We start from the raw sequence: 24,744 nt of genomic DNA on the forward strand, positions 1-24,744 counted from the left end.
ATTGCAAACTAAGCAATTAGATGTGTAAATGATTTCATTTGCACCCACAATTATTTCTGCCTATGCAATCCAAATCTGGGATGGTGCCTTTCTCTAAGTCATTCTCTAAATCTTTACTTATTGAACCCTGAAGATGAAAAAGCATTACAAATCATAAACAGAAATAACAACTTTACTGGCTAACCAAGATACATTCTGACCTTGTCAATCCTGGAGGCTGGTTTTGTCTGCAAGGCTGGGTGTAGACAGATGAGTATATGCCCTACCAATGCTCCCCCATTTTCTAGAAGTTGATTAGTTGCATTAGCAAGATATTTGAGCTTAGGCTTAGTACCATGTTCATAGCATCATAGAATGGTTTGGGTTGGAAGGGGCCTTTGAAGGCCATCTAGTCCAACCACCCTGCAATGAGCAGGGACATCTTCAACTAGATCAGGTTGCTCAGAGCCCCGTCCAACCTGACCTTGAATGTTTCCAGGGATGGGGCATCGACCACCTCTCTGGGGCAACCTGTGCCAGTGTTTCACCACCCTCACTGTAAAAAAATTTCTTCCTTATATCTAGTCTGAATCTACCCTCTTTTAGTTTAAAACCATTACCCCTTCTCCTGTCACTACAGGTCCCACTAAAAAGTCTGCATCCATCTTTCTTGTAAGCCCTGTCTAAGTAAGAAGGTCTCCCTGGAGCCTTCTCTTCTCCAGGCTGAACAACCAACCCTCTCAGCCTTTCTTCATGGGAGAGGTTCTTTCAGCCCTTGGATCTAACAGGTCCATGTCTGTCTTGTGCTGGGGACCCCAGAGCTGGATGCAGTACTCCAGGTAGGTTCTTAGCAGAGCAGAGGAGCAGAATTATTTCTCTCGACCTGCTGGCCACGCTGCTTTTTATGCAGCCTGGGGTACGGTTCTCATGGTCTTTATGGCTTCCAGACTAGAGACAGCTCTAATGCAGCTAACTTGGAGAATGGGCAGAAGAACATGCACTGTATGCGCTAGTCCATGCACATATACCTTATCTCTGTATTTTTTTTTATTTGTCCCCAAGTTTTTTGTAGAGTCAGTGTTATATCATAGCGCATCTTCTACATGTTTTGTTTAATTTGTGAGACATGGAAAATCATCAAAATACTTTCACTTCTTTGTAAAGTCATACTAGTTGTAAAGTGAAAAAGACAAGAAAGCTTTAATGAGTGGATGTGTACAATTTCTAACAGAATCGTGGTATTTTGGCAGATTTTTTTTTTTGCTATATTATTTCCTCGCCTGAGATTTTTACTGTAATGTCATGAACAAGACTGTTGTGAATGTTCATACTGACTTTATTCTGTTTGTTCAAAGATCTCCAGTGTGTTAATTCATCTTGGAGAAGCAATTTTGAACTGTTTCATGACAAAGAAGTTGCAGAGGCAAGACAGATTGCATTGTCAGTAGAAATCAGCATTAGTGTTTCTTCCCTATGTCCACGTCTTGTCTTTAAAAGCATCAACAGACCCTCCTTGCTATGACTGGGAATAAGGTTTCACACAGTCACCATGGCAATGCATGCATACTCTGTGCTTCTGTCTTTTTATAACTTTGGTACTTGGTTACATATTTTACCCACTGTCACTTGGAAAATTCTGGTCTCCAAGACCAAATGGGCTTAAGCCGCAAGCCTCTACAGCCAGTTTATGAGAGGTCTGTTTTGCAGCTGGTGAAAGTAGTTTCTCTCTCTCTCCCCCCCCCCCCCCCTTTTCCACGCACCGCCCCCCCCCCCCCCTTGTGGTATTCACCTAGTCCCATCTTCCCAGAAATTGAGATGACTTCTGTAGAGCTATTGAGACATGAAAACATGTCAGGAATACTTTCAACATTGCCAGAGGGAGGTTAATTGTTCAGTAAATAGATCTAGGCCTAACTATCATAGGGAATATAAATCAAGTTACCATAATGTCCATTTAAAAATGTACTGTATAATACATAGAAGAAAAGTGTGGGTTACATGTGCATTTTGATATTTTTGTTTACTTTTTTTATTGCATTCAGTACTATGAGGGCTTGATGCTCTTTCATTATGCTGTGCTGCCTTAGCAACAGAGATTGAGCAGGAAGATGAGGAAGCTTTTCTTATTAATACTGCAGTGTCAGATTAACGCCCAGCAACCCAAGATGACTGTAGTGCCTAAACTAGGGTCATTTAATCCATGAGTAAAATGTAATTTTCATGGTAAGGATTGTATAAAGCTTGCACGTTACGAAAACAGAAACTTTTCAGAAAGGGTATGTTACAGCACATTTATGCACATTAATCCTATGTAAGAATGAAATGTAATAGCCTTCAGAACAGGACACAAAAAAAGGTCATGACTATATCACTTTAAATCCTAATTCACTGTTCTATCCCATTTCATGTAAAGGTATGGATGACAAGAACGCAGCTAAACTCAATGAGCTCATTCAAGCCGGGTAAGTAAGAACTTATTCCTGAAACTCTTAAAATTGGGTTGTTCAGCAGCTTGATTGTTGAATTGGTGATCCAGAGTCTAGGGGGCATTTCTTACTTTGTTAGAGCTGTAGTTTGCCATTTTCCATTCTTTGTTTTGTATGTGTTTTTTTTCTCCCCTTTTCCATTAAGCCATTAATTGTTATTAGTAAGAAATGATGGGTGGGTTTTAAGAAGGTAATGAAATGAGAATTCTTTACAGAAGCTGACGTTATAACTATATTGATTCACTACAGGGAATATAGAATCATAGAATTGTTTAGGTTGGCAAAGACCCTTAAGATCATCAAGTCCAACTGTTAACCTAGCACTGCCAACCACCATTAAACCATGTCCCTAAGTGCCATGTCTACAGGTCTTTTAAATCCCTCCAGGGATGGTGACTCAACCACTTCCCTGGGCAGCCTGTTCCAATGCTTGACAACCCTTTCGGTGAAGAAATTCTTCCTAATATCCAGTCTAAACCTCCCCTGGTACCACTTGAGGCCATTTCCTCTTGTCCTATTGCTTGTGACTTGGGGGAAGAGACCGACCCCCACCTCGCTACAACCTCCTTTCAGGTAGTTGTAGAGAGCGATAAGATCTCCCCTCAGCCTCCTTTTCTCCAGGCTAACCAACCCCAGTTCCCTCAGCCACTCCTCATAAGACTTGTGCTCTGGACCCTCCACCAGCTTCATTGCCCTCCTTTGGACACACTCCAGCACCTCAGTGTCTTTCTTGTAGCGAGGGTTCATCTCTAAACAGTTCTGCCAACAGTGCTCAGGAGTCTTGACTTTCAGACCTGAAATGACACTTCCAGTACACCATAGGCTTCAGCCCTCCAGTCGCTTCTGCATCTACTTGACTTTAAGAACAAGTATTCTCTTTCACTTCAAGAAAGAATTGTGGGATTTGGGGGTTCAGTCTTGGCGATGTACTTTTAGAATACAGAAGGGGTTAGAAGCTGCTGTACTATTAGAAGTGAGGGAATACCTGATATATTTGTATGTAAAATTTTCTGAAGTAGTCCTTTTAGCATTTGTGTATTCTAAAGTGAAATCTCTTTCAAAGGATGTTATTTTATGGAGTATGATCATTAAGCAGGCATCACTCAGCAGGCACTGGTTTGTCCTAATCATGTCTTTAAAAGCAATTTGAAAATAGTATTATTTTCTGTCTGTTACATATACCTTTTTACTTTTGGCATTTGTGCTTTTAGGGTGCTTCATCATAGCAGACAAATTATTGATGAAATAAACTTTACTGTAAACAGGAGGGTTTGCCCACTCAGCAGCTGCTGACTTTTTGACTTGACTTTACCTAAAATGGGTACTTGTTGTTGTGCCTTTTTATTGTTCACAGACTGAGTTTCCAAATGAGTTCCTTACAGTTTATTAACCTTTAATCTCCTGGGAGATGCACTTTGTACAGTGTGCTGTTCTGTTGCAGGTCTTGAATATGATTATTTATGAAATTACTTGTTCCTTCTTTTGTTAACTGTGAAGTTTGAAATTAGAAGAGAAATTGCCCTTTGGTTTGGGTTTTGTACAATTAAGAAAATCTTACCAGTAAGTTTTTTTCATATAACAAAATGATTCTTAAAGCCAATTACTTCTTTAAATTGGAGTTATCAGCTAAAATGGCCCTGGGATGAGCCTTTTTTCCCTAGTGTCCTGAATATTTGTAGAGTTCAGGATGTAGCATGTCGTTTTGGTGTCTCTGTTGTGCTGGAGAGCCTTTCTAATACTGTGTCATCCAAATAGACTAAACCATAATAAACGAGACTGATGAGTTTTAGCAAGCTGTAGCATCAGTCTAGCACTTCACATGATTAAGGCCTTAGCTATTCTTCTTAATTGTTAATGAAGGCTAATGATTTCTATGAAGTCTAGGTGTTTATTCTGTAAAAGCCAGTCTTGTGACAAACCATTTTGAAAACAGGAGTCTTTGCATTTGAAAATACTAATGCTAATCTTCTAACCAAAAACTAGAGTGTACATAATATTAAAATTCTTAGGCAGTTCAGAAATAGTTGCTCTTGTATAGGACTTTTGTCTACCAGATGGAAGACACATCTTTGCTTCCCTTTTTCTCCTGCATCTCTTACCCAATTGGTGGGTAAACCTTGTCAGTCGAAGAGGAGCAAACTGTGCAGGGAAACAATGTTCACTTTTTCGTCTTCATTACCACCTGGATGTCTACATCATCTGAATTAATCCCCTGCATGTGCAGGGCAGCCTCATATCTCACACAAGGAAGCACATTGCATATATCCCATTAGATTAAACTTTCCATCTTGCTCAGTGATATTACAATTCTATGGTCCTCCTCTCTTATTTGTAAGCAGTTCTTTTATTCAGTTCCTAACACATTTCTTTCAAGCGTGATAGTCCTCCTTTTCCTCTGAGTGCAATGCACTTTGTAAGGCTTGTCACTATGTTGAAAGTCTTGAGTGAAAGTGAATCCAAAGCGATTAAAAATGGGGACTGTGAACATGCATTATTCTGATGTTTACCTACTTCAGGAGAAGATAATTAGCCTTGTTTAATTGGTAAGAAAGGTCAAGAGAGGCTAAGATTGTGAGGAGCTACCTGGCAATTTATTTGCGGGACGACTCTCGACCCTGGAGTTACACATTCTAATTCAGTGCTTATTTTGCTTATGTTACACATCATCTCTGGCTTTCTGTGATAATTACATGGTGTATGGTAAAACAAATGATCCTGTGAGGTGCTCATAAGGAAACCATATTTAAAGTCTTCCTAGTTGAGCTTATAACACAGGTCACAGATACTAAATGGTGCCTGAAAACTTAATCAACTAGCAGTTTCAGGTAACGACAAAATCTTTGTGTGAAATGTCCCTGTTTGGTCATTGAAGTTAAGGCCATTCACTGGTATACGTCTCTCTACTTGTCTTCAGAATTTCAGTAACATGTAAAATCAGGCTAGACCATAGCCTTTGGTACAGTTGTAGCTGAATGAATTGGAGATCTTCATCAAAGTTTAGATATTTATAAATGCAAGGGGAAGATAAGAATTGTTCTATCCACTTTTGTAACTGGTCTGAGTAGTTTAGCATACTCATGTCAACACTGGCCCACATGAACTGCTTGAACAAGCTTTCAGAATCGCTAAGCAAGACAACTACGAAACAAAGCTCCCTTAGAAATTACAGGGAATCTGAATGACTTTCTGTCCAGTCCTTTGTTGCTAGCTTTTTATTACAGCAACGATATGTCATTGGATTGTGTGATTAGGATATATAACAATGAAAAAAGATTTCTGGCAGTATATCAGAACTGCTCAGAAACCTATTTAGATAAACTTAAGCCAAAGCTTTTTTGTTTTGTTTCACTTTTAGGAGTGAAACATTTTAATTTAACTTAGGTTTTGTAACAATCTTTACATTTAATAAAAAAATAGATTTGAAGAAATATAAATAGTTTCTGGATATGTTTGTAGATCTGTAGGATTTGTGGATGGGTTAAAAAATCCCAAACAAACCACAACAAACACATAATTAAAGAAATACTGTAAATACGCAACGGTTAAAGCACAGTACTACTGTTAGCCTGTCTGTTAGCATATGTGTTTTTGCCCTCCAACCTGAGAGGCTCTTAGTATCACAAGTAAGAAAGACCGTTAAAGACAGAAACTTGTAACACGTATTGATTGATCTGGCTGGTTCAGTTCCTGGGTGTGCTTTGTGTGGAGTGGGAGTGATCCTTCATTGCCTTCGATTTCCTTGTAAACGCTGTTTGACATGCTGAGGGGTATTTATAACTCCCTAAAAATCTTGATAATAAAATTGCAATTCATCCTGAAAAAAATTGTATACAAAAAAGGTCTTTTTAAGTAGGTAGAATATGCTCTTGGTCTCAAGTTATACTAGTAGTTCTTAATGCATATTCAGTAGCATAACTTTTTTTAAGATTTACCATTTTCTGCATTTGGAGACATCCAGGATCTAGGGAAGGGAAGAGAAGGAAATAAGTATTGCTAAAATAAGAGTAGTTCTGTTTCAAGCTGTCTCATTTTTTATCGTGCTTTTCTTTTAAATTAGTAGAACTATTCTTTTTCCAGCCTCCCAGCCATGGATTTCAATTAGGAAACTACAGTCTCTAAATATATCTAATTTTATATTAGTTTAAAGCATAACTTATTATCAGACTCTCCCTAGTTTGCTTGAAGCCCATCATACTTTATGGAAAAGGGAATTTGGGGAATTATTTCTGACTCTCCAAGCACAACACCTGAATCTAGAGAGCTGGGATGCTACTTCTAAAATGTATTTCAGGGAACAATGAAAATAAAAGTATTGATGGCTGTAGTCATGAAAGAGTGCTGTAGTGCCAGGGTGAAGACTTCCATGTGAAGTTTTTAACGTTGTTTTGCCCAATTTGTGTGGTCTGTGTTCTTTCGTTTACTGAACAGTGTACTTTGCTAACTTCTAAACTGTGCCGTTCTCACTCAGTACTCAGGGAGTACCATAGTTCCTGCTCCTCTTTTAGGGCTATCAGCAGTTTTGCATTTGTCTTCTTTCCTCCAATATGATTTTTCTCCTAGATTTTTTTTTTTTTAGTATTTTTTCCATAATATGTTTTTCACACTTCTTTTCTGGCTTTTATCCTAGGTTTTGGTGGGTGGGGTTTTTTTTTTTTTCCCCTCTCTGCCTTTTAAGCATAGCTACAAATGCAGCCAGGACCTTATAATGCTGATCCATTGTTCATATGTGAGCTGCTCTGTGGTGGTAACAGATAGTTGGTATCTGCAAGCCAAGGTGCAGTTGAGCAGGTAGTAGACAAATAGATCAGGACCAACTGCCAGGAAGCCTGACTTAATAATAAATGCTTTATGACCAACTAGTTAGGCTCTTTAAGAGAAATGGAAAATATGAAAAATCAACAGCAGTGCTTTTCTTCTTCTTTTTCTTGATCAAATTAGTTCAGCTGTTCTAGGTGGATCAAGTAGGCTTTTGAGCATTCAGGCCCTTCTTTCAGTCACCTTCAAGTCATGTGACAGAACAATTTCTACAAAGCTTGTCTGTTTTATGTAGTCATACCAGTTAATATAAGACGAAATAATGTTCTCCCCACAAAGCCCTTCTCATTTATACCCTTACACTGTTAAAGTTACAGTAATAATACTCATGCTATTTTTGACTCTTCACTTGAATGTAGCTACTTCAAGGGCACATTTGATAAAAAGGTGTTGCATTAGCTAAAATCATGATGCAGGAGGAGAGTCTCAGCTTGCACAAGTAGTCAAAAGAATTTGCTGTCCTAAAGTAGTAGTGCAATTTAGCAACCTGTTTCAAGGTGCATTGCATTATTGGATTTATTTTCACTGGCTTTAGTGGATTGTGTGTGAGGCTATTATGAAACTGTCTTTTCCACTAGAATGGGGGGGACATCTAGGCATGTCTTAACTAAGCAAAGAAATCATTACAGCAGTTCTGATTGCTATAATGCTGTAATTAACTCCTTGCAAGAGCAAGGAAGACAATAATCTTGGCCTGTTCGTGCAGCAGCATTGTGTTCCGTAAAACTGTTCTATTACATTCCCAGACTTCACGTTTTCTAGTAGTTGGGTGCATTCATGCATCCTATCATCTCAACATGAGCTTTATAAAATTGCTTACTGTGATGAACAGTGTTAGTGGTAATAGAGTAAATGTAGCTTTTGTTGAATCCCTGTAGTTAAAGGCAAAAGGTATTTGTTATGAATCATGAGGATGTGTTACTTTAGCAGAAAACTGTATAACAGGAAGAGTGATTTCTAGGAGCTACAGTAAAAGTTGAAGACCTTTAGTTCTCAGATTTTTTTTAGTTACTGTTCTTTGAGGAAATAATAATAAGCACTGGACAAAGAAATCTATCTAGAGTTTTCATTTACTGCAAATGCTCTAGGTTCTGCCAAGTCCTTCAGGTTTTGTACCAGGCGCTTTTATACTAGGCTGCTGCTTCTGACTGCTGGCTGAGACCAAAGTTTGGGCTCGCAAAGAAAAGTGGAGGTTCTCCACCGAAAGATTCAGACCCAAGACAGAAGCTGTCCAAACATTGACCAGCTAAATTTGAGAGCAGCAGAATTTGTAGTCGAGTTTCCTGTCTTCAAACATTGCAGTCCCTGTTGACTTGACATAAGTGAGTTTGGGTTGATTCATACTGATCTTGTCTGCACTTGTATTGAAACTCGGTTTATTTACACATAAAAAAAAAAAAAAAGAGGGTGCTAGCTGCAGATGATTAAACTTTTTTTCAGGAGATTTATTTTCTAAAATATGCAAATATGCTGATTTTCTGATAAAATTATATCTGTACTTTAATACAATGACGAGGATATTGACCCTCATTCATTAAGACTAAGCTGTCCATTGCAAAGACCAGGAGGAAGTTTTACATCTCATTGTTACATTATGTCATTGACTAGATATCCACGAGTCTTACTATGTCCTCCTCTAAGAGTCTTTCCACTGGCACAGATTGACCATTGTACTTGGGGGGACCCACTATCTTGTTGGATTCGTTTCCAACAATTCAAATTAGGGTTATGTTGAAAGAGGGAAGGTAACAACAATGCTTCTGTTAGAGCAGCTGTAGTGTTGTCTGCAGTTGCAGATGTGGAAATAGGAAGCACTATTTAAAACCAGGCAGGTGCTCTTGGGTCTTTTTTATTTTTTCTGAAGTAGCACCATTGCTTGTTTCTTGTCAGCACTTGAGAGCCTTCTTCTCTCTTCATTAGTTGAGCCATCACTACTTCTGTGTCAGAGCTTGTGAGAAAGAGTGAGGGCTAATGTATTCCCTCTAGCTTCTGGTACCTCAGTGCAGATTGAGGAAATCTGCCCTTCCAGCCCTGGGATATTCTGAATCTATAGAAGTTTACAGCTTAGTAATTGGAACTTTTGAGCTGCTCACCTCATCAACTCCATCTTCTCAGGTCTGGCTTCACTTCTGCCCTTTTGTGCATTTCCCTCATAGCAGTGCAGATAAGTGCTCTTTCTGCCTGATGTTGTCTTCCTTACAGCATAAGAAAAAATAAGATCCTGCTGTAGGAATATTCTCCATAACTTCTTTCATTTTACTTGCAAGGATTTGTGTTCAATCCTGCTGTTTCTATGCTAGCTGATCCTTATTGCTTGAACTATTAGGTAGTAAATACTGCCATCAGTAATTTTGTTGGTTTCAATGCCTGCATTTTAAGTCTCTAGAAAGAAAACAGGGCTGACTGAGTGAAGAAATCAAATAGTTCCACTGTGTGCAGAGAAGAATGGCCTCTTGCTTTTAAGGATCTTTATAGCTGTTAATGTGGTACTAAAGCTAAAAGCCAGTGAAATCATACTGTAAAAGTTACTTTGTTCAGATTCCCGCACAAGCTGTTAGACCTCATTTCTGCAACAGATGCGGTGTTGATATTCCAGAATGGAAGACTCTTCAAAAACTTTAGATCTTTTTCTTCCCATAATTAAGAGTTAGGAGTATAAGGAGGAGACTAAAGCAAAACCACTTGTCTTTTATGAATAAGCTGTCTCTGAGGGTATTCTTCAACCGAAGTAACTTAATTCTAGTCCACTTTATAAAATAGCAGTCCCTCCCTAAGTGGACAGCCCAGTGTTTCATGAAAGTCCGGAAGAAGAGGATCACAATAATAGCATTTCTATAATGAAAAGTGAGGTGATAGAGAAGATTGAATGCTCTTGTGAATTAGCGCTGCAAACCCTTACGTTCCTTTGTTCATTCCTATAGCCATGATTGTATTTGACTCTGTGTCCCTAATATGTATGTATCCACAAACTTTTATTAATGGTGCCTGTAAATACTTCTCTTTCAATGTATTCAGGGCTACGACTGTTCGTTACAAAGGCAGAAACCTTCGTATCAAAGCTCCGATGTGCAGGGCTTTGAAGAAACTCTGTGATCCAGATGGTAAGTAAGAGACGCTGGAATGTGAAAGGGTTTTAACAGATGGTCAGAAGAATATGAGAGAGAGTAGGCCTGTTTGGATGTGTACATCACTGGCCAGGGAGTTTGTGCTATTTCGCATTTGTGTTGGGCACAGATATGTCCCTATTGTCTTACTCTGTTTGCATGTATAATCCCAGTAACTTCAGGGCCCACCCAGCTCTCTAAGTCTTGGACTACGTCACTAGCTAAATTGAAAAGGAAATAGCTATACCAGACAAGATCGCTACTGCTTTACCAGTTGTGCAAAGTTTAGTCCCTTGTGCCAGTGAATAAGCAGTAGTATGTTGTTTAGCATTGAGCATTTTTTACTTTTTTTACCTTCTCTAGTTCAGCTACCTGTGATTTTTTTTTTTTTTTTTATTTCTTCTTCCTTCCCCCCAATAAGCAGAATCAGTGCAGTTTAAAGGTCTGAAATACTGTACTTGTTCAAAGTTTCCAGCCACCTGATTTTTACACTGGTTGCTCAACTGGAAGCTCCAGTACCACTGCAGTGTCCAAGGAAAAAAAAAAAAACTTATTGGAACAGGAAGTAATCTAAAGGAAGCAGGCTCCACTGGTGAAGCTGAGCTGCTGAAGTTGTCTGTAGGTGATGCTGATGTCTGTGATGTTTTTTTTCATGTAACTGAGCATACAGTGTTCTGATTGATTTGTCCTTGCTTTGACACATGCCCTTTGTGCTTCATCTCTCTTCAGGTGTTAGTGATGAAGAGGACCAGAAGCCAGTACGTCTTCCTCTCAAGGTCCCTGTGGAGTTGCAGCCACGAAATAATCATGCATGGGCTCGAGTACAGAGTCTTGCCCAGAATCCACGGCTTAGGTAATGAAGAACTGATTGTGGTGCTCAGAGTAGAATAGGGCAATATATAAGCAGCATTCTGGCATCTTCCTGTCTCTTCAGGGTGCTCTTTGCCAACTGGGCAGTTCATCTGTGATAGTGCAGTTTGCCTAAATGTACTTATTCTGAAGGCTTTGTCCAACCACGGTAAATGATTGTTGTAAACATGAGATACCAGACTTGAAAATTAGATTGTTCTTTATATCTTTTAATTTGAGTAGTGAAAGGAACCACTAGAGTTGGAGATGAATATACTTCGTGCCACTTACACCCAGTTGTCAGAGCAGAGTGCAAGTAAAGTGGAGATATGCAGCACTAGTTCTACTAAAATTTGTATTGAATGTACCATGAGACAGAGGCACAGGGGAGGGAAGTAAAACTGGTCAGAGGCGCCTGCACCAAGACTCTGAACATGTCAACTGCAACACAGTGATCCTAGCAGAAAGGAAGGTATTTGTAGCTTAATCTCCTCCCTGCAAAATGTAGTTGGTGCTGTTGTTTCAGTGTTGTCAATGGCTGTTCATCCTAGTACTTACATCTAGTCCAAAACTCAGGGCAGAAAACAGGAGGCCTCTGTGATGTTGATTGTTCTTTCAAAGAGAGTACTTCAGTATAACGACTAAAGATCATGCAGAGAGGATAATGAAGATTTTTACCATTAGGCTTATTTTGTAAAATGTTTTGGGAGCAAAAAGTAAATGTTTGCAGGGGGGGTTTTATGCCCCTTTTTCTCTTTCTTCATGTGGTAGCTTTGTGCCTTGCCTGCACTTTTGCAGTTTAGCTAAATCTTGCCGTCTTTTGCTATCTTCTTCCAGCTGGAGAAACTAGTATCTTGAATCATGGCAATCAGATTTATCTGACAGGCTTTTAGATCTTTCTCAGTTGTGAGTTACATAGATTTTAAGGTTGTGGGATAACATATGTTTTTGTTTTTCTTGGTTTTTTTCTTAGAGCTTGGGAGTGGTAGGTGTGTTCTCTGTGGTTGTATTACAGAATGCCAGTTTCTTCCCTTAATTCCCATTCTAGCATTGAGGCTGTGATTTGAACCTCTGCTGAAATTTTTTCTCTGTTCCTTAATTTGTTTATCTGGCATACAGGATGATTGTGGAGTTGCATCGGAAGGTCTCCAGCCTCATTGAGTTCCTGAAGCAGAAGTGGGCTCTCCATGAAGTGCGTATTGTATCCTTTTTCTGCTACTCTGTTCTGTATGCTGTGTCCTGGGAGCAATTACCTTCGTATTCTAAGTTCATTTTTGCCTTGGGAATGTGACTCTATCTCATAAATTTACCAGCCCTTGCTTAGTAAAGGTAGGGGTCAGTTTCTCAGCATCACTAATGGAACCTTTCATGGGAAAACCCATAATATTCCACTTTTATCTGAACTCTTCTCTGCTGTGATCCCCTGAAAAGCTAGTTAGTAATGAATGAAGCTCCCTGCCTTTATTTCACTTCCTTAAACAGTGAGCTTACTCTGTTTCTTTGTAGATGGGAGACCACCATAGAAGCCTGGATGATAACTGATGATTTTGTTTCCAGTTGCAGCAAAAAGGTTAAGGACAGATCTTTCCGCTTGCTTTATGCAGTTTCACCAAATGAAGGCTTAAGCTTCTTGTCTAGGTAGCTGCTGCTATCTGTTATGTATCTATATGCTGTCTGAGCCATACTACATTAGAGATTACCTTACCTCTGAACTTTGATCCATGGAGTAGGAGGATTTGTGAGTTAACAGCCATTCTGTTCTCCTGTTGACTGGTGTGCTATATCCTGTTCTTACTCCTTTAATTCAGGCTTTTCTTTTTAATTTGTGAGTCTGAAAGAAGTAACAGCATGGCACTTGAAACTTAGAAGGATGTCAAAACATGGAAGCTGGAGGTTACTGCACAGAAAGGGGAGTCTGTTTTGCTATACAGTGACGTTGGGGTTTTTTGCTTGGTTTTGTTGGGGTTTGTTTGTTGGTTGGGGTTTTTTTACCATTACAATGGTGAGTGAAGCAGAGAGAAGTAATTTTGTCTGGAACAGAGATTTAGTTTGTGCTTGTAGCAGGTCTTCAGTGTAGCCCTTACCATCATAAAAGGACTTAATTTCTGATCATAGAGTCTTCATACCTATGCTGAATAGAGAATGTGCCCTTGATCAGCTATGTTTTTTGGTTTGGTTTGGGATTTTTCTTTTTTTTTTTTTAACTTGCAAAGTAGGCTACCACGTGCTTTTTTGGAAGGGGCACATGATTGTTGTATTCTTTGACGCATCTTTTTTAGCGAAAAACACTAGAAGAACGGCAACTTCAAGACTCCAGAGACTCAGAAACAAGAGGTGGCTTCTCAGAGGAGAAAGTAATGCTCCATCTCTTTCCAGGAGAGAATTGTACACTCACTCCACTGCCTGGGGTAGCCAGAGTGGTCCACTCCAAGGCTTTCTGCACAGTGCATTGGCAGGAAACTGGCAAATGCAAACAGAACACGAAGGACTCTCACTTACTACCCCCTGCACAAATCCTAGGCATACAGAGTGGTCAGGGGACAGCTAGGGGACAGCTAAAATACACACGGGGAACAGAAGGTAAGGGTGTTGGAAGGGCAGAGAGCACTACAGAGTCAAGCAGAACCTCTCAGCCCACAGCTGAAGTTTCTGCAAGCACTGAAGATGGTGCCCCAGAGCCTGGCCTGGTGGAAGGAACAGCTGCAAATCTTGGCATCACTAATTCTGTCCAAAAACCGCCTTCTGGACTTCAAGATCCAGGAGGAAACCACGAAAAGCTGAGCTCAGTGGCCTTCTGTGTGGAGGGCAGGGAGGCCCTGGCTAGTGACCAAGCAGCTGTGCTACCATCGTGCAGCGCAGCTTGTGCTTGCAGTAAGATCCCTGATGTGGAGGAACTCTCTCTGCTCGATCCATTCCCACGGTACATGAAGTCCTGTCAGGACCTGATCGTCCCAGAGAAATGTTCTTGCACAGACAAACTGCATGGGAAAGAATCTGCTCCAGCAGCTGATGATACTTCTCCTGTGGCTTTTCCAAGCGGGAGGAACGCAGAGACGTCTGACTCCTATTCACAGCTACCAAGAGGTGGTGTGGCTTCACCCAGCAGTGGCCCATCCAGATATGAAACTCAGGCTAGCCACAGCCAGGGCCAGCAGCTTGATGCTTGTACCAAGGATATAACAGATGCAGTAACGGAGGATTCTCAAGAGAAGCTGGGCTCCTCATTTCCACCTCCACCTCAGGGACAATCTAGTACAAAGTCTCTCAAGGATGACCCAAGCCGGCTCTCTCAACAGGTTAGAGAAGAAGGATGGAGTCTAAGAACTTCTGAGAGCCTTACGCTGGCTGAAGTCTACCTCATGATGGGCAAACCGAACAAGTTGCAGCTGGAATATGACTGGTTGGCTGTCCTGGAGCCAGAAACCCAGGATGCTAAGGAGCAAACATCCGAGTCAAGTGCTGTTCCTGCATGTACCACCTTTCACAAGCAGAGACTCCTAAACTGCCTTTTAAAACTCATCTCTACTGAAGTCAATCCCAAACCAGTAAGTAGCTCTTGTTCATGCTCCAGGTGCTAAACTCTTACTTGATCTGGGGAATAATTGCCCAGTCGTGTTTTCATAGTAAATCAGTGACCAGCCTTGTCAAGATCTTGGAGATTCCTGTGTTTAAAAAACAAAAAACAAAAAAACCCCAAAACAACCCAAAAACCACACCACCACAACCCAGCTTGCTACGGAGTGGACTTCTCCTCAATATGCTGCATTTGCTTTTTACACTATCTTTTAATTTCTGGTTTGCTGGGAGACTCAATGGTATTACAGTGAACATTTAATGTGACTACTGAAAAGATCAGTCATGAGGTTAGGTTAGGTAGGTGCCCTCTATTCTCTCTCAGGTTCAGAGAACCATAGAACAGCCCAGGTTAGAAGGGACCTTGGAAGATCATCTGGTCCAGCCTTTTGTGGGAAATGGAGCCAAGATGACAAAGGGAGCCTAGTTGAGATTAATATTCCACTTGAAAACTGCAACCCTTAATTTCCAATGTTTATGTAGTTCAAATTACACTAAGTGTAAGTGTGAAAATAATTTTATTTCTTTGGGATAGCATAGCCAATATAACTGTACCTGCCACAGTGATTTTTGTAAAAGTTCCCAGACTCAAGGATAGTTGTTTAACAGACCCAGAAAAATACTTTCTTCCTTAGGCAGACAACTGGGAATGAACTTGCTTTCCTTCTTGTGCATTGTAACCAATGTTTAAGATCTGCCCCTATGATACCTGGGCAGCCACTTCCACTGAGTGCAACTGATTGAAACTTAGTAAAACATCCTTTTAAAGACCAAAAAGACACTGAATTCAACAGATGTGACTGAATGCCTGTGATAGAGATATGATGAGTTAAAGATGCTATTTGCATTGTATTCCAGCATAGGATGCAAATGTATCACTATTCCCAAACACATGTAGTTCTTTGATCTTTCTTTGTTGGTGCAGAGTTAACCCCCCTCAAAGGTCCTTTCGATCCTGATATTATAGACATAGAATGTAGGATTTTATAAATTTAAAACCATCTGTGCTCAGATAAAGCTCCAGATATAGACTTTGTTTGAACTGTGAAGACTTTAAGACTGAAGACAGATCTGTGACAATGTCTCCTCTTTTGGCATCCACTCTTACTTCTGGTGACATGTGTGACAACGAGGGATAACATGATTAAGCAATCACAACCTAGAAAGAAGGACATCTCCTTAGACTGGGGCGGAGAGGGATGGAAGAGAGAGAAAAAACCCAGCAGTTATTATTTCCAAGTGTTTTCCTGTCACTTTAACGCTCTTAGTGTCTTAATGAAAGTAGCATAGTGCTACTGAAAAATAAAGTTCTTTCAGATGTACCATATTGTACATTGCAATAAAAAGAAGTAATGTAACCTTGTATTTGTCAAATACCACTTTATACTCATTGTGTTTCAGAAAAAGAAATAGTCTTCTTACAGCAATGAATGTCGTGGGACTGATACATATTCAAGAGGCGAGGGTGATATTTACTGCCTAATTGAAAGTACTGTGGACTTTTTGAAAGTTTTATCTCTTAAATCCTCTGCATTCCATAAGATGACAGGAACAATAATATTTTTGCCACAGGGTACTTTGACAGGGGAAGGATTGATTGTCTAGATCCCTGCTATTTCTCAAGACAATATGTAACAAAGCCAAAGTGGCCAACTGTGCTGTGGTTCATTCCTGTAAATGAAGATTATCAGCATAAAACATACTGTAGCAAATTGCATTGCAGTCAAGTGTGGGGGGGTAATTTTATGCCTGTGGTTACAGACTGATCCCTTAAAAGGGAGCATTTTCTAGAAAAATGTTTAAACAACTTAATGAAATAACTGGGTATGCCTGGAAAATTAGTAAAGCACCTTGCCATGTGCCTCTTGTTATTGCTGTATTACAGTATGAAATAGGAGAAGGGATGGGAAAAAATTCAAAACTATTGGTCTCTACTTGATTAGAATTAGGAGCAAAACATTTTTGTCCAGGTGTATTTCCAACCAGAGGAGCCCTATGGATGGTTAGACTTTATGAAAATTAGTTTTGCTCTGAATTAAAAACAACACCTTTTCCATTACTGTGACAAATCCGTGTCTTTACCTTTGGTTTTTTTTGGTTTTTTTTTTTTTATCTTCGGGTGGTCCAGCACAGTGTGAAGCTTGTTGAGGCTTAACCTGATTGTAACATAAATTAATGGTATTGAACTGATGACATTTAACACTGCTAAATGCACAGGAAGGGAATTACAGCTGCCCACCACACACACACAGAGGTGTTGGTTAGAGTACTTAAAGATACTGTAGTATGTCAGATTTATTTTTTTTTAAGCTTCCTAAGTAGAATGAGTTTAACACTGTATTTGTTGTAACAGTACACAATATTCATTTAATGTGTGTGCATTTTCAGATGCCCGAGATGAGCTCTGTTGCCACGTCACCTATAAAGCCTGCTCAAGAGGAGCAGTCACTGACTCCTCCGGGAAAGGTGATTGCTGTCAGCACCAGGAGTCCAGGTTGTGCACGAAATCAATCTGCCCTTCGCAGCAACAAGACTTTTTCTCCTGGTGCTGCTTCCAGCTCCTCAGGTGGGTATTCATAAAAATCCATTTCAAGAGATCAAACCATTAGTACCTCAGACCGTGATGAGTACATTCCAGTAATGTAACACTGGGAGAATGAGTGTTCCTACTCTTACGAACTTAACTGTTTAAGAACATTGGTATGTGTTAATTTGCCTTAGAGTTGTCCTAAATTCAATACTACTTTGAATCTTGAAAAACAATGCACGTCAGTAACACAGTTGGCAATCCAGAAGAGCTCTCACGAGTGGCTCTTAACAGAAGATGCTAGCAGTTGTTAGCAGCTGAGTGATACAGGGTATGGGATCTCAAGAGAGTAAAGGCTTACAGAGCAGGAGAGTAAATTTATAGTGTAAAGTTCGTTGATAAAATAATTACTGAAATTTTCTGCGCCATTCTGCCATTATAAAATATGGAATGATTATGAATTACCTTTTCTTTTACTAGAAGGTACAGCTGCTGTAACTTGTGAGCCCTAGCCATGCAGACCAAGAATTTCAGTTCTATTCTTCAGTCCTGTTGCATTTGCCAGTGAATGTTTTATGACTTTAGAAAAGTCTGTGAAGGTGTCAGGGTTACTAGGAACAACTGTGATTCTTATGCTGTCCTTTTCGCACCTGTGCTGTAAGAAGCAATGGACCATGAGCAATTTACTGATGCTGTAAAACATACTTGGAGCTCTCTGTGGTTTTCATTTTAAAATGGCATTATAGCAATTTTAACTTTGAAGCTTCGTTGTGCTTCCTTGTAGACAAGGATGTGCTTACTTAAATATCTACTAAAAAGCCAATAATTTAATAGATCAAACAGATAAATTGTTATCTTTCAGTGAGATACACAGGCTTGAAGGACATACCTTTTTTAATCAGACTTGCAAGTAGAATCAAACTTCCTTAGTTTGCGACATTCAGTTTTATGCGATTGTACTTTATGCTTCCCTAATGCCTTGAAAATCCTTCCTGAAGCGTTTTAAGTAAGGGTAAGGATCGTCCACTGAGGATTCTAGACAGAAACAGCAAGAAGATAACAGTACGCACTCAGCTTAGGCCTCAGGTAATGGCATTCCAGCATGTCAAATGGATACCCAAGCAAGTCTGGTATCTTCACCCTAAGTTGTGTTGTTTTGGTAGACAAATGGAATGCCTTTTATCAGCCCTGATAAGGGTGTTCCGGATCTAAAATGAGATTGTTTGTGGTCTGGATTGCAGTCCTTAGTATACAGTAATTATCAAGCTTCTTTTGTATCCTCACATAGAGTGCTATTAAATGACTGCAGTAATTTGGCTGTCAGAAAGCAAACTGCTAGGCTGCTTCTGGTGATGAGCGTTCTAGGTGCATTCCCTCATAGACTTTGGTCCTGAGTCTGTCTAGGTGCTAACTGCTGTTTGGTTTTCATCTTTTGGGTTTTTTTAATTAAAGATAAATTGATTTGGCCTTCTCAGTAGAAGATAAAGATTAGAAGATAGCCTGTGTCCACTCCAGAAGTAGTGAAAGCATTGGCAAACCGACAGCTCCACAAAAGCCAGACAGCTACCTGGAGAGACAAAAAAAAGGGTAATTGTGCAAAGAGATTTAGAAAAAGTGGAGCAACAGCTGTGACACAACATCACCTATAGTGCTTAAAATATCATTATGTAATTACAGTAGCATTCCTTTATTGCTTTTTTAAAAGATAATATCGTGTACTTTATCTTTAACAATCCTCTCTAACTCCTGGTCAGGCAGGAGGCACAAATTTATATGTTCTGCATTTAATTGATTTTTAGATACATTGGCACACTGCGATTTTAACCGACCTTCAGAAAAACAGCAGAATCTAGAGCAGCAGGGTGGAGGTGGCAATTTCCTCTTTTAAATAGGAGGATAGTAAAACCCTGAGGTTTATTTTTTTGGTAAATAAAGTTTGATGTTCTGCATTAGTGTGGCCCAAGCTTGTGTTGTATTGTCTTCCTGCCCAGGGAGGCAGCAGGCACGACTAAGAATCATTGCCCACTTTGCTTCTTCCCCCTCTACGTGAGTCAGGTGCCTGCTGCCTCCCAGCTGAGATCTCCAGCCCAGCAGTAGAAGCTGGAGCACCATGACATGTATGGGTGCAATGTGAGTGTGAAAATAGCTGTTATTGTCTATTGTAATGAAGCATGGTGTTATATGTGGAGCGAGCACATCTGTGGAAGAGAGGCAGGTACACTTCTTGGTTATCTCAGAATGACATAGTAATGATACCGGTTTTCATCCTAGCTGGATGCCTGCAGAGTGGGCACAACACTGTGAAATCCTACAATATTTTTTAAAGTTAAATGTAAATAGGGAAGTTTTACTCAGACCAGATGCCATTATTTCAATGTGCCAAATGTATTTCTAAGGCAGTCCATCTTTTAGAAGATATTTTTGGTAAACTGATCCCTGCTCTTTCATTTCTCTGTCACCAGAATCATTTTATTGGGGTTGCACTTTGAATTACCATGGGGAAGGGGTGGGGGGTGGTGAGTGTAAATAAAACATAAGCAGTGTAGAATGAGTCTGTGTTTGTATTATCTTCCCCTACAGAAGGAATGGTGGATATATAGTTTGTTTAGTGGGAAGGGCCCTCAGGTATTTCTACAAGCTGAATAGATAAACTGGTTAACACAGTCTTTGTGGGGCTTAAAACTGGGTGCTTAAATTCTAGTTTCTTTAGTACCATAAAATTGTTTTTAACCCCCTTCTTCCAAGGATTTCAAAGCAAGTGAATGTTTGCAGTATCCTTGTGAAGCAGGTAAATACTGTCAACGTGCAGGTGGGAAGACTGAAGTATCAAGAGTTTCATAATTTGAGATCACAAACAGATGGTGGTAGAGCGAGAATCCCTAAGTCCCAGCTCTCTGTATGATCCTTCAGTTACTAAATAGTTACTTTCTTTTTGGTTTCACTTAACTTCATTTAAATTGCTGTTAAAATCTTCTAGGTTTGAGAAACCTTCCTAGACCTCTCTTGGTGGCTGGTCCTTCAAGTTCTGGAAGCACTGATACTGATGGTGGACTTTTTGCAGTTCCTACAACTCTACCACCCAACAGCCGCCATGGGAAACTGTTCTTGCCTAGCAAAGAAGCAGAACTGACCTTCCGGCAGCACTTAGACACAATCAGTGTAAGTGAGGTGACCGAATGAAAAAAGTAGCATATTGTGCCTGAGCCAGCTTCCAGTAGGTATTACAGGCGTTTTTTGGTTCATCAGAAAGTATGGGCTTCCCTGTGAAGCGGTGCGTCTAGTGATGCTCAAGCATAACATTATATTAGCTGAGATTAGTCAGATTTTGACTATATAACTATGCTTTGAAGTGACATCATCTCTTCAGACCTGAATCTGAATGCCATCACACAGCCTGATGAAACTGGTTCACTCTCTTCGCTCCAGCAAATATGTTAGCCAGGTTTAGCAAAACTGATACCCTTCTTATTGTGCAGCTAATTTTAATACAACCTCATTGCTGTATTTACTTGAAACATTCATTTTATTTTTATATATATATAATCTCAGTAACAACTTCATAGCAAGCAACAGTAGTTAAGTAGTGAAATGTTTTTTTGGCGAGAAAGCTTTATCTCCATAAAACAAGAATTACAAAAATACATTTGTGGTGGAAAATTTTCCTGTTCTAGCAAAAAGAATATTCTCCTGTCTAAAAAAACCCACAGTATTTTAAATAGTTACACCTCTATTGAAAAACAGAGTTTGGGGGGTGTAATTTATTCTCTGCGTGCATGCTTAACATACTTTCTAATGCATTTCCTGTTCTTGTCCAGATGCAGTCAGACTTCTTCTTGCCAAAGCCAAGGAAGTTACGGAACAGGCACTTACGGAAGCCATTAGTAGTACAGGTCAGAACAATTTGCAAAGTGTGAAATGCCTGTTTTGTTTTCTGAATAGATCAGTAAAGCTATAGTGATTTGCACCTAACTGAAATAAAGAATTGAACTTCCTTCATACATCTGCTGGAAAAGTGAAGCTGAATATATGAAGGAAGAAGCGTTTTAGTCTGTATTGTAACCAGCTATGTTATATTCCCTATATGAGGAATGTCAACAACAGTAGTAGTCCGGAGGTAGATTGGAAAAAAAAAAAAAAAAGCCCCTCCTTGGAAAGCAGGTTCTGCTGTTTGGGCCTGCTGGTACTGATGCACAAGCAGTGTGTTCATGTGGTATCCTGATCTGTCAGTGTTAGAGCTGTCAGTGCTATTGCAACAAGATCTCCCTTTAGATATTTTTTTTCCTGCTTCCTACTCACTAATGGCTATTAAACTGGGGTGGTTATAAACCTCTGTAGCGCAATAAAACATAACACTATTTGAAAGAACAATGATTCCTGGAAAAAAATGGGACTTGCAAAGAGATTTATGTAAGAGGTAGCCTGTTGTCCTGGAACTTTGGTGGTAGGCAGGCACTAACCTCCTTTAGACTACTCTGTTAACGCAGCAAAAAGGCACATGCCACTGTGAAACCACAGGGAGGTGGACAACATACAAGAAATCTAAAACCAAAATAATGGACACTTGTTCGGGGAAAACAAAGTTACCAAGTTTCAATATACTCTTTTGTCCCTCCTGCTCTGTATAAAAGTAGGAGACCTAGAAATTACATACATACTATTTTTTGGTACTGAGATATTCTGGTCTATGCAGTTCCATTTGTTTTGAGAGCTCCCAAGTACATACAGCTGCCTCCTTAGTTTACACTTGTTCAATTGTAATGGAAGATCAGTTTGCACACAGACAAGATTCCATCCTTAAGATCACTGCTGTAATTCTTGGGGAGATTTGAAAATTACTGCAAGTATAATTGGAAAGGAATATAGTTCTCATTAGCATTTCTCTGAGAATTGTCCATGGGGAAATTTTCTCTTAAAGTAGTTTACAGAAAGAACATATGATTCCTATCTGTAGCTTCTTTCTCAAGATTACACAGACCTTATTGCTGTGGGTGTTGCATGATAATCGTGCCATGTAAATACTCTGCTTATACTGAAAGGTATCGTGAACTTCTGTGCCTTAGAAGATGAGCTTTACCTTCTGTTCTGTGTTTAAATATGTTCTGGTTTATTATTGTTTCTCTCATGTAGAGAACACTGCTCCCCAGGCCATCTGGAAATCCGTCCCAGCATGTCTGTTCCTTTTCTATTTTATCCAACTCATCCATTACAGGTGAGTCTGCCTATCTTCTAGCTGCCATGAGATGGACTGGAAAGTGTCCCTTAAAACTACATTAAGGAATAATCTCTAAAAAGAGGAAAATACCCTTTCAAAACCACAGAGTCATTTACCAGTTGCTTGAGTCACTTCCTACAGGTTGATGGGATTGTTCTCCTGCATCATTGTTAAGCAAGTCATGATTATGATAGAAATTTTTTTTCTTCCGTTTCCCAGTATTGAAAGCAGGGAATAGTAAGGCGTTCTCTACAAGGAGACAAAATTTTGGAATAAAATACTTGATAAGAATTTTTTTCTGTAGGGTGTAATCATTTGTCTAGATTTTATAATGGACTTTTCCTAGTACCTGGGATACTGTTTACAGTATGATCAATATACTGCTCATTTGTCCTTTTCTGCTGATACACACTTGAGTACAATGGTAGTACAGGTGATCCCCCATCTCGGCTTAAATCTCAAAATCAACATGAGACCTTAAAGGTTACCTTCTTTGAAAATAATGAAAGCAGCTTCAATAACACAGCAACACTTGCTGTTGCAGTTTTGTGGTAAGGCACTGGTTAGCTTGCATTACTATTTCAGGTCTGTTTCATCATCTCCACTACTTGCATTCCCGGATCTTGCTACTGCTTGGAATTTTTTGCTTACGTTGAACTGTGTTGTGCTCTGCTTTAAAGATGTTATATTTCATTTGCTTGAGAGGTATTTAATCCTTCACCCTAGGGAGAGGTTCATTTCGGCCAATCCAGTCCTCACTGACTAAAGCTGCTGTTTCTCGTCCAATTGTGCCCAAAGTTCTTCCAACACAGGCTACCAACCATCTGTCTAGTAAGTCATTTCTTAAACAGAATGTGAGTCACAGTCTGTTGTGATCTGTATGATGTTACATTGTTGGTTTCTATTCCCTTGGTAGACTCATTAGTGCTTTTGGAAGTTAAAGAAAACGGCTGCGTTAATGATATCTTACTTTCTGTGGCTTTGTGTGACTGCAGAAAGGGAGCAGTCAGTGGTGGGACAGTCTGAACTAGGTTCCTTCGCTGTGTCTGACCTGCAGGCAAAGCAAGGGGTTAGAATTTGTAACCACAGTTGAGCACTTTTGTGATGTTGCGTTGTAAGACCTCTTTGAAAAGGGGTTGTGATGTATTTGAAAGAAACTTATAAACAGCTTATCTACTAATGTGGGATTATGAAGTCTACAAGAAAAAAACATGCTGGTGTACCCCAAGCAAATACTTCATCTTGCAACGAAAGAATGGGTCCCATAATTAGAATGACTACTGAGGTGAAAACAATGACTGCCTCTGTGTTTTACTTAGAGGATTCTCTGTGATGGGAAGACATTCAGATGTTTTAAGTGGATTTTAAAAGATCTGGGTGAGGTTGACCCTGCAAGGACATGCTTTTTTTATACAGAGTCTAAATGGCTGCTAGAGATACAAGGTAACAAAATAAGGCTGTGTTGTTTTAGAGTTTCCTCTAGTAAACTATAGGAAATCTCTAGAAATTGCATAACCAAATACTTAACAATTTGCAGGACGAAAAAAAAAATAGAAGGAAAGGGCAGCGGAGAGAACTGGGATGTTTCTCTAAACTGTTTTGATATACCTGATAACATGTTGGAACAGGGCAGAAAAATTAAACATTTTAGCTGAAAGAAATGTTATACTTTGTGAAGAGGAACAACTGATATAGCTGATCAGATAATTACCACTTTCACTTTTTGCATGTGTTAACTTTTGACTCTGGGCAATTTTTAAAAAAATCATCCTTTAGATGAGTCACAACAAAGTAATCGCCTGAAGAAAAGGCTTGTAATGTGTTTTTTTGCTTTTTTGTTTCACAAAAGGTGCTATTGACTTGGCAGCTAAAAGTGCTGGTATTATCCCTGGTAGCCCTGTGCCTGTCCTGGATGCAGATGGTTTGTCAGGTGTGTCTCCATTGTCACCAGACGGAGTGACCACAGTGGTAACAGGGCAGGAGTCAACAGTAGCGCATCAGAACGGAGGCTCCATCACCACTGTAGAGGTCAGAGTCTCTTGAGCATGCTTTTTAAAGTACTTAAGTGTCTTGCTCTTTGACTGTGTAAAAAAGCTGTGTTATTAATGACTCTTCAATCAGCTTTCTCCTGAAGCTTGCTGTTGGACGCTTTTATCATGGCAAACCCAATCTATGTTGTGTAGTGTGTATTTCAGGGTT

General features: G+C 39.7%; 1 protein-coding gene across 5 annotated transcripts in view; it reads left to right on the forward strand.

Moving 5' to 3' along the window:
- Positions 1-24,744, forward strand: part of CRAMP1 (cramped chromatin regulator homolog 1) — a 51,129-nt gene that overhangs the window by 15,409 nt on the left and 10,976 nt on the right. For 4 of the 5 annotated variants that reach the window (XR_008232821.1, XM_052772837.1, XM_052772835.1 and 1 more), the window contains exons 6-16: positions 2,393-2,441; positions 10,296-10,381; positions 11,114-11,237; positions 12,353-12,434; positions 13,513-14,778; positions 17,195-17,372; positions 20,311-20,492; positions 21,149-21,223; positions 22,461-22,542; positions 23,272-23,376; positions 24,395-24,573. Coding sequence is in view for 4 of the 5 variants with exons in the window: in XM_052772837.1 (XP_052628797.1) it covers positions 2,393-2,441; positions 10,296-10,381; positions 11,114-11,237; positions 12,353-12,434; positions 13,513-14,778; positions 17,195-17,372; positions 20,311-20,492; positions 21,149-21,223; positions 22,461-22,542; positions 23,272-23,376; positions 24,395-24,573 (2,408 nt within the window). In the remaining variant the exon portion in view is untranslated. The remainder of the gene's footprint in view (positions 1-2,392; positions 2,442-10,295; positions 10,382-11,113; positions 11,238-12,352; positions 12,435-13,512; positions 14,779-17,194; positions 17,373-20,310; positions 20,493-21,148; positions 21,224-22,460; positions 22,543-23,271; positions 23,377-24,394; positions 24,574-24,744) is intronic. The other variant, XM_052772836.1, reaches the window with a different exon arrangement.

This window comes from Harpia harpyja, chromosome 21 (genome assembly GCF_026419915.1).
Source record: "Harpia harpyja isolate bHarHar1 chromosome 21, bHarHar1 primary haplotype, whole genome shotgun sequence".
In the NCBI taxonomy this organism is placed as follows: domain Eukaryota; kingdom Metazoa; phylum Chordata; class Aves; order Accipitriformes; family Accipitridae; genus Harpia; species Harpia harpyja.